Here is a 10,915-nt window from a genome sequence, read left to right as displayed (position 1 = left end):
TTACATCTTGAACCCAGTATTTTTAATACTGGATTGGTCGTGACCAAAGCCTACACCTGCATAATGAAAAACTGATAAAAATAATTTCATATAGAGCCATTAATTAATGTCATACAATTAACTGCATAACTAATGTCATACATTACAGCAATCAATCAATCCATACATCTTCACACCCATCTCTAATATTTCACTCTCAAACTCACCTACGAGGTCATCAAATGTGTCAACATTGGGTATCCCTCCAGTAAATGGCTCACACTCAATTCTAATACCACCTATCACATCATCACCAATAAGATCATTATATTCTCTATTGGGCATTGATAACACTACCGACCAACCACAATGCATTGGGTCGTCAACAAAAAATACTTGTTTGACTTGAGAAGCCATAACAAATTGGTCATTCCTATGTCCAATTTTACTTAGATCTACAACGGTAAATCCAAGTTCGTCGACTACAAGGCCCGAAGTGTTATCTATCCAATCACACCTGAAGACTGGGATTCTAAAATTTTGGTAGTCAAGGTCCCAAATTTCTTGAATTACACCATAAAAACCCACATTGGAGACAATAGGGTTTTTATCCTTGGCACTAGCAACTTGCATAGTATGTGCAAGTAAATAAAATCCACTATTTTGGACAGTTTGCACATCGTCTTATGCCTTAGTGTTAAATTTAACACCATTAATAAGATAGCTCCTATATGATGACACTGCCATGCTTGGACCAGCTGCTAGCCACCTCAAATTTTCTGATACGCCATTATTGTCTTCCCCATTAAGTTCACTTTGAACCTGCAAATTAATCATATATTAGTTTAATATAACATAAAAAGAAGAAAATTAAAAGTCCAATATGTTATTCAATAACATATACCTTAAAGCGTAGCCATTAAATGAAAATGCTGTTATGCTTATCTTGCAGCCACTTTGTTCTCTTTCTAAATTTTGGATAAGTGGTCTTGATGTGGATCATATGTTCCCTACATGATACGAAAAAATCAAGCATTACGGTCCCTTGTATATGAGATAATCATAAGGATTAACTTAAAATGGCTACATAAAGAATAAAACTCATACTTGATATAAGGTAGGACTTCCTCTGTATTCTCCAAGACATATAGATGTGCATGGTTCAACAGGTCCCGATCAACTAAGCTCACTGTGCAACCTAATAATGGCTTTGAAACTCCCATCTTCTAACTTGATGGCACTCCAACTGTACTAATATCAAATAAATGCTCTGTGCAAAACTCTACATCCTCTTCAGCCATATACAGCTCAACAATGCAACCTTTGGGACAAGTACGGTTCTAAACATATCCCTTTAACACATTCATATATCTTTCGAACGGATATATCCATATAAAATAAACTGGCCCACATAGAAGAACTTCTCTGACAAGATGTACTACTAGATGAACCATGATATCAAAGAATGAAGGGGGAAAGTATTTCTCAAGCAAACACAAAGTAACTACTACATCATCTTCCAACTTGTCTTGCTTGAAAATATCTACTGTCTTTGCACATATAGCATTGAAGAAGAAGCACAATCGAGTTATTGCATACCTTGCAGGCTTCTCCAAAACATAACGAACTGCCATAGGGAGCAATTGTGGCATCAAGGTATGACAATCATGAGATTTAAGGCCAAGAAGTCTTGAATCTTGTAAAGATACAAGACTTTTTATATTTGAAGAATAACCTTCAGGGACCTTTATACCAAAGAAAGAACCGCAAACCGCTCTCTTCTCTGCTCTTAACAAATTCTAAGGCCCTGGAGGCAAGCGAATACGTCTTTCTCCATACTCTGGTTGCAAATCAGTTTTGACCCCCATGTTCAATAAATCTAACCGAGCAGCAATCCCATCTTTATTTTTTCCAGGGATCTCCAACAATGTACCAATGATATTGTCGTAAACATTCTTCTCAATGTGCATAATATCTAGGACATGCCTCACAGGAAGGTATTTCCAATACTCAAGATCAAAGAATTTTGATTTCTTCTTCCAACAAACTTTGTCACCATCATTCTCACCAACACTTCCCTTTTTTCGAGCCCCATTTGTAATTAATACCTTCAACCATCTGCAGCACTTCTTCTCCGGTTAATGGCTCGGGAGGCATGCCATATTCAGGTTTCTCATTAAAAGTTGAGCTGCCTCCGATATGGATGATATGTTGGTAATCATTTTCTATGCCCAATGTAACAAATTTTGTGGTCATGTTTCAACCTGTGAATAGGTGTATCACCGCCGCATATTGGACAAGCTTTATATCCTTTAACAACACAACCAGATAAGTTCTCATAGGTATGAAAATCATTAATTGTCCACAGTAATACACCTCTGAGTGTAAAATATTCTCCTATGTGTGCATCATACACTCCACTAATCCCATTCCACAAAGATTTCACTACTACAAAAATTGAAATAGACAACGAGAATCTACCGTCGTGTAGCATGTTTTCAAACCGACGTGAAATCGACCGCCATCTATTAATACATAAAATAACGACGGAAAATAACCGACGTCGTTAATACATTCCACGTCGTAAAACAATTAAAACCAACGTTTAATTCATACATAAAAAGCTTAAAAAGAAAACTTCGACTATATTAGACGACGGTTTTAGTAAAACACGGACGTTTAAAGAATGTTAAATGTCAAGAACAACCAAAAAGACAACGTAAAAACAATTATCCACGTCTGTAATTTAAAGAATACCGACGTGTAAAATGTAGAAACCATCGTGGTTCACATATACTACGTTCACTAAATAATAAAAATGACGTCTAAAACATATAACATGGCAAATGTAACATATAAAAATACACTTTTGGACAAGGTTAGACGTCGCTTTTATTAAAAAAAACTGACGTTTTAAAATTTTAACATGGCATATCTTTACTTAGAACCGACGTCACAAACTTCTAACCACGACCCTTTTGGTCACCATGGATGTTGAAAGTTATTTTGACAGCGTGAACAGAAAAATAAACGACGTGGATTTAATTTTGAACATCGGTTAATGTAAAATATCTGTCATGGTTAGACCATTTACTATGGCCTAAGAGTCCCATTTTGCGACGTGGTTACCAATTTACTACGTCAGTTTGTTATAGCCTAACCGTCATTAAGAAGAAAGGAAACGACTTGAATTATGGATTTGACGTCGGTTATTGTTAAATACAGGTCGTGGTTAAGAACTTTACTATGTCCCAAGTATCCAATTATTTGACGTTGTTATATAACTGACCACGTCGGTGGTTTGTTTATTCCCTGACGTCGTTGGTCTTTGATAAGTCCCTTTTATAACCCCGTTTGACGTGTGTATTCTCTCTGAGACGTCAATTGTTTTATTATAACGGACGTGCAACATTGTTTTTACGTCGGTAATTATCAATCGGTGGAAGTAGTATTATCCTTAAATTCGTGTGTTTAAGCTCTATTCCGTCATGTTATTCTTCAATGTACGTCGTGAAACACTTTCGTTACCGTCGTTGTTGGTAATATTTATTAGCCTTGTTTAAATTAATTTTAATTAACCGACGTGTTTTCTTTTTCAAATGGCAGTTTTTATTTAATTTTTGCATTGACGTTCCACGTCGTTTGTAGAAACCTAACGTTGGTTATATTTTAGCCGTCTCTTTTTGCAATTTTTTTAACTTGACCGTCGTATTTTCAACTTTAACCCAGTATTTTTAATTTTTGATTTGTCGTGCCCAAAGCCTACAGAATGAAAATGTGATCGAAATTAACCAAGTTCATCGACTACAAGGCCCGAAGTGTTATCTATCCAATCTCACCTCAAGATTGGGATTCTAAACTTTTGATAATCAAGGTCCCAAATTTCTTGAATAACCCCATAAAAACCCATATTGGAGACAATAGGGTTTTTATCCTTGGCACTAGCAACTTGCATAGTATGTGCAAGTAAATAAACTCCACTATTTTGGACAATTTGCACATCATCTTGTGCCTTGGTGTTAAATTTAACACCATTAATAAGATAGCTCCTATATGATGGCACTGCCATGCTTGGAGCAGCCGCTAGCCACCTCAAATTTTCTGATACACCATCATTGTCTTCCCCATTAAGTTCACTTTGAACCTGCAAATTAAACATATATCTTAATTCAATCTAACATATAGAAAGAAAGAAAATTAAAAGTTCAATATGTCATTCAATAACATATGTACCTTAAAGCGTAGCCATTGAATGAAAGTGCTATTGTGCTTTTCTTGTAGCCACTTTGTTCTCTTTCAAAATTTTGGATAAGCAGTCTTGATGTGGATCATATGTTCCTTACAATTGACACGAAAAATCAAGCATTACGGTCCCTTGTATATAAGATAAACATAAGGAGTAATAATATTTAAAATGGCTACATATGAAAAATTAAACTCATACGTACTTGATATAAGGTAGGACTTCCTCTGTATTCTCCAAGACATATAGATGTGCCTGGTTCAACAAGTCCATATCAACTAAGCTCACTGTGCAACCTAATAATGGCTTTGAAACTCCCATCTTCTGGCTTGAAGGCACTCCAACTGTACTAACATCAGATAGATGCTTGGTACAAAATTCTACCACTTCTTCAGCTATATACCCCTCAGCAATGCAACCTTCGGGACGAGTTCAATTCTAAACATACTCCTTTAGCACTTTCATATAACTTTCAAACGAATACATCCATCTAAAATATACTGGCCCACATAGACGAACTTCTCTAACAAGATGTACTACTAGATGAACCATGATATCAAAGAATGAAGGGGGAATGTACTTCTCAAGCAAACACAAAGTAACTACTACATCTTCTTCCAACTTATCTAGCTTGGAAACATCTACCATCTTTGCACATATAGCATTGAAGAAAAAGCACAATCAACTTATTGCATACCTTGTAGGCTTCTTCAAAACAGAACGAATTGCCACATGGAGCAATTGTTGCATTAATGTATAACAATCATGAGATTTAATGCCAAGAAGTCTTGAATCTTTTAAAGATACAAGAATTTTTATATTTGAAGAATAACCTTCAAGGACCTTCATACCATAGAAAGAATTGCAACCCGCTCTCTTCTCTGCTCTTGACAAATTCCAAGGCCCTAGAGGCAAGCGAATACGTCTTTCTCCATACTCGGGTTGCAAATCAGTTTTGACCTCCATGTTCAATAAATCTAACCGAGCAGCAATCCCATCTTTATTTTTTCCGGGGATCTCTAGCAACGTACCAATGATACTATCGCAAACATTCTTCTCAATGTGCATAACATCTAGGGCAGGCCTCACAGGGAGGTATTTCCAATACTCGAGATCAAAGAATTTTGATTTCTTCTTCCAACAAACTCTGTCACCATCATTCTCACCAACACTTCCCCCATTTTTCAAGCCTTGTATGTAATTAATATCTTCAACCATATGCAGCACTTCTCCGATTAATGGCTCGGGAGGCGTGCCATATTCAGGTTTCCCATTAAAAGCTGCACGTTGCCTCCTATATGGATGATTGATTGGTAACCATTTTCTATGCCTAATGTAACAAATTTTGTGGCCATTTTTCAACTTGTGACTAGGTGTATCATCGCTGCATATTGGACAACCTTTATATCCTTTAACGACACAACTAGATAAGTTTCCATAGGCAGGAAAATCATTAATTGTCCACAGTAATACACCTCTGAGTGTAAAGTATTCTCCTATGTGTGCATCATACACTCCTCTAATCCCATCTCATAGAGATTTTAAATCATCAATCAAAGGCTCTAAGTAGACGTCTATATCATTTCCGGGCTGTTTAGGACCGGAAATCAATAAGGTCAACATCATGAACTTCCGCTTCATGCATAGCCATGGTGGGAGATTATATGTAATTAAGATAACTGGGCAACAACTGTATCTGCTACTTAAAGAATTGTGGGGATTGAATCCATCAGATTTGAGAGCCAATCTCAAGTTTCTTAGCTCTTTACCAAACTCGGGCCATTTATCATCAACAAGTTTTCAAGACGGGGAATCTGCTGGATGAGACATATGACCGTCAACTGATTTTCTTGCAGCATGCCAAGTCAAACTCTTAGCTGTCTTATGTGATTGAAACATCCTTTTAAACCTTGGAATTGGAGGAAAATACCACACCACCTTCGCTGGCACACCCTTTTTCAAGATACATCTTTGCTTTCCTTCCACCTTGAGATACCACAAGTAGGACAATTAGGACATACTAATTCCTATACAAAATGCAATCATTGGGACATGCGTGGATTTTCTCATAACTCATCCCTAAAGCAGACAAAGTCTTTTTTGCCCCGTACATAGAGGAAGGTAGTGTATTTCCTTCTAGAAGCAATTCACCTTGAAGTATCAATAATTCTATAAAACAAACATCACTCATCCCATGTTTTGCTTTCAAATTATATAACTTCACCAAAGCCAATAACTTCGTGTATGTACTGCAACCAGGGTACAAGGGTTGATCGCCATCCCCAATCACATTGGCAAACTCATAAGGATCAGATCCAATATTGGCAAAATCAATATCATCCATCCCTAATTCTTCAGAAACATAAATGAACCTACTTTGCTCATCTTCTTCCACATTTCTACTAGCATTGGTAGTCCATTCCCAAGGTTCTCCGTGGATGTCCAAACCTTATAGATTTGGTCAATTCCATTAAAGTATAAGTGTTCCCTTATAATTTTAACCCCAAACAATCGAATATTCCCACATTTCACACATGGACAATGAATATGAGTTGTATTTCCAAGATTTTCTACAGGAAAATTCAAAAATCCTTCCACCCCTAACTCATATGTACTCATATGCATTCGATCTTCTATCCGCATGCATCCATGACTTATCCATCTCACACACTATAAAATCATATATATATATATAATAAAGTGAAAAGACCAGCAATGAAACACTACTACATTTAAAAGTAGAGAACAAATTGAAAATAAAAAATAAAACAAGAACAACAGGACGATTTTTACAACATAATCGGCATGTAATATAAATACAAACGACGGCATCTCTAGTTACCATCGTCATCGAGCTACCCAAACCCAAAAATTTGTATTGCTTTTGAAGAACAAAGTACTAGGTTCTGGTAGCCTAAAGATGACAGTTAATGGAGACATAGTCGTCTTTAGGTTACTAGATGCGAAGTAAAATTCAGACGACGGGAGTAAATGAACAACCGACGTATAATAAAAATTTAGACGACGGTTTGATCCTTCAACCGTCATCGTGGTTTATAAAAAAAACCACAGCTTAAATCTCCCATCCCCATTTGTTTTCCAAGAACCCATGGCCAAACAAACATAAAAGAACCAAACAGAGAGTAATTATTACAAGAATGCAAACACCAAAACATAAAAGAACCCAAATATAGCTACAAACGAAAACACTTATGGATTTAAGAAGCCGTGCAATATCATTAAATAAAGAAATTAGGGTTTGCACTTACATGGATAAGATAACAAATGCTTGAGAGAGAGAGCTCAGAGAATATAACAACTGCTTGAGAGAGAGCTCGAAGAATATACCCAATGTTTTGAGAGAAAGCGAAAACTTTAAGACAAATTTATGTTGAAGAGAGAGAACGAACTATTTTAGGGTTAAAGGGAAATTCTGAAAATTTTAGATCGCGGTCAAAAATTTCAAGTACCGCGTTTATCAACGACATCGGTAAATACTTAGCTATCGATGTTTAATACTCACTTACGACGGCAGTTTACATACAAAACCGACGTGGTAAACAGAATATACGTCGAGAAATGAAGGAAACGACGTAGTAAATTATGTTTACGTCACCTCTTAATAAACTGACGTCGTAAATATTAAATAATTAGACGAGGTTTGGGTTTCCTAGGATTCGAACGCGCATAGTTGACCAAAAACAGCGAGAGAAAACCGGCGTCGTTTCAATAAACCCTAAACCCTAAATTTTACAATAATTATAAAAAAAAAATACACAAGTATGAGAAAAATGAACCGAAAATTTCTACAGACTCCTTACAACAATGCCTTCTATAATAGTAGGCTAAAATCTGGATTTCATCATTTTGAATTTATGGGCACCAATGGATCACATAAACCTTAGAGTTATGTTATGTAAAGTATAAGGACACTACAAGAAAAAAGTCATTTCACAACGCGCAATGTGCGTTGTGAAAACATATTGACAACATGCGGCGCACGTTGTTGAAGCCGATGTCGTTAAAAGGTGTAGGGCTTTCGACAACATGCGTTGAACGTTGTCGTTTATTTTGGCGCTCGTTGTGAACAACATTAACCACAACACGCGCACGTTGTAGGAGCGATTGACAACAACGTGCCGAGCGTGTCGTCTTATAATATTATGACAACATGTCTGTGCTCGTTGTTGTTTATGTTTTGACAACAAGCAATGAGCGTTGTTATATCAAATATATATGTTTTTTTAAAATAATTACCAAAATTACCTGATAAAAGTATAATTTATCTATAAATAAAAGCTCTATGATAAACATAAATATTTCCTTACTTCACATTCATAAGGCATCCCAGAATACAAAGCTTTCATTCAAAAGATAAATAAGGAGTTTCATATACATATTATAGAGTTATATTCATCCCAATTATTCTAATTGTGAATGTAGCTGGAAACCACTGATTGAAGCTCATCAGCATCCTGAAAACCCCATTGCTTGTTGTATTCATCCCATTGCCTAATTTCATTCTCATAGTATGATGTAGTTCCAGGATTATTGATGTGGGTTGAATTGAATTGTGGCATGTAGTTGGATGAATTTTCTAACTCATGAAACCAACTTTGAGCTGCTTGATTAGGGTTTGCTACAGCAGAGCCATTGACAAAGCTTTGAGCTGCTTGATCCTTGAGGAAAGCTAACTGTGCTTGTAAGTCAACCACCTGAAAAGTTCAAACCAAAAGCATATACTCATCAGTTACTTCAACATCCAATCTGAACAGAAACCCAATCTGAACATACAAAGGGTACTAAATGATTAACCTGCTGTTGGAGAGCAAAAATATGTGAAACACAACCATATATGGGATCTTGAAGCCTGGCTTCAGCTTCATGCCATATCGTCGTTGCGGCCTCGCATCGATCGCTCAACGGAAGGGTTGCTAAAAGCCTCGACACATTGCTTGCACCAAAAATCCTGTGGATGGCAGAAAAATGGGTATGTCCCTCTTCATAGCAGAAATAAGGCGCAAAAATACACCCTTCGACACATTTTCTTCTCAAGAACTTGCAGGCTCCACAGGGAGAAGCAAGGCCACCCATGGTTATGATGATCTTTTTTAATTGGTGCAAATGAACTTCGAAAAAATGTTTTGTAATTCCTACATTATATACGTGATTTACAGCATTAACGGTGATTTGTGCCCCGCATTATCCGCGATTTTTGTTTTTGTTTTTACCGCAGACATGGTGATTTGTGCCACGCATTATCCGCGATTTCTGTTTTTGTTTTTACCCCATTATTGATTGTTTCTGTTTTTACAGAACTTTGGGATCCTACCTCAGACATGCTGTACAAAACACTCCAAACAAAACACTCCAAGAGTTCCCACTATGTGAATAAAATATTAACAAGAACTAGATAAATCTACCTCAGACATGCTGGTCTAATGTCTATGTAAAGACATCCCTACCTCATTAAATAAATCTAGCAGATCCACATAGTAGGGCTTTCCCCTAAAGTGCTTTTTGAGAACTCTCGGGATATGGTTGCGCAGTAGGGCCATCATTCACAGCAATCATGCCAATCAAATATTAACAATAATGGAAATTAGAATTTTCAAAGCAATTATGTCTTTCTATGGATAAGAATACAAGTTATGTGTCAGTTGTTGGCTGGGATATATATCTCCATGTCTGGAGCTATTTGATTCTAACTGAAGTATGTCAAAATCTCTCTTTAATTTTTCAAGGAAACAACTAAAAATCTCTCTTTAAACTTTCAAAACTAATAATTAACATTGTTAACAAAGAAAAGAAGAAAAAGATAGCTTGCAATCATCCATATCACAAGAACAAAGGATTGTTGACAGGAAAATGATGAGTGATATAGAAATTTAACCAATACGAAAACAAAACAAAGCAGAAAAATAATAACTTACCTCTGCTGCTACGGTCCTTGCCTCGACCAGATTTGCTTTATTCCCAGCTAGTGCCATAACCATGTTTGTAATTCCTACAAGAGAAGAAATAAATTTTAAATTTCTGTTTTAAGATGGATTTGACTAAACCTATCTAGCAAAAAAATGAAACACAAAAACGATTCAGACAGAATCAAATCTGAACACAGAAAGGCTAAATATCCTTTAATTTTAGTGATCTGACGGTTTGGAATCTGATTCCAAATATACAAGAATTGAACCCAGATGTACAAGATCTACAAGATAAACTCATATGGAAGAAGAAAGAAGAGAGGGATAGGGAAAAAAAAAAAGGTAGAAGAAAAGAGAGAGAGTGTCGGCACCGCACAGGGAAGAGAGAAAACAAGAAAAAAGAGAAAGAGAAAGAGAAGAAAGAAAAAGAGAAAGAAAGAGAGAGACTGTCGGTGGCACAGGGAGAAGAGAAAAGAAGAAGAAAAAAGAGAGAATATAACAACCCACTATTTTCCGCCAATTTTTTATTTATTTAATAAATTAATATAATTTTGACAACACGCTTCGTGCGTTGTAGAACTTAAAACTACTACAACATGCAAGGCCGCGTTGTGAAAATAGCTCTATTCTATATTTTGACAACACGCTATACACGCACGTTGTTATAAATTGTATAATACAACATGCTGCTTCTGCGGGTTGTTAAAAATATTGTTCCACAACGCATATGAATGCACGTTGTTGATTACATGTTGTCATAAGTTATTTT

General features: G+C 36.2%; 1 protein-coding gene and 1 pseudogene across 2 annotated transcripts; both read right to left on the bottom strand.

Moving 5' to 3' along the window:
* On the bottom strand, nucleotides 1–5,071 carry LOC148292766 (uncharacterized; annotated as a pseudogene).
* A 3,496-nt stretch (nucleotides 5,072–8,567) lies between these two features.
* On the bottom strand, nucleotides 8,568–10,595 carry LOC148292765 (LOB domain-containing protein 29-like). Of its 2 annotated transcripts, XM_088256077.1 has the most exons (3): nucleotides 9,688–10,595; nucleotides 9,038–9,191; nucleotides 8,568–8,937 (listed from the first exon to the last, which is right to left on the bottom strand). In XM_088256077.1, exons 1-3 carry the CDS (start codon nucleotides 9,690–9,692, stop codon nucleotides 8,650–8,652), a joined length of 447 nt encoding a protein of 148 aa, XP_088112203.1. In that variant the 5' UTR covers nucleotides 9,693–10,595; the 3' UTR covers nucleotides 8,568–8,649. The 2 variants fall into 2 exon arrangements, with proteins under 2 accessions (XP_088112203.1, XP_088112202.1); XM_088256076.1 differs by lacking the exon at nucleotides 9,688–10,595 and having other exon boundaries at nucleotides 9,038–9,681.
* Nucleotides 10,596–10,915: the final 320 nt, after the last annotated feature.

This window comes from Prunus avium, chromosome 7 (genome assembly GCF_965620075.1).
Source record: "Prunus avium chromosome 7, drPruAviu1.hap1.1, whole genome shotgun sequence".
In the NCBI taxonomy this organism is placed as follows: Eukaryota; Viridiplantae; Streptophyta; class Magnoliopsida; order Rosales; family Rosaceae; genus Prunus; species Prunus avium.
Note: the sequence above shows the minus strand (reverse complement) of the source record. Positions and strands in the feature narration are given on the sequence as shown.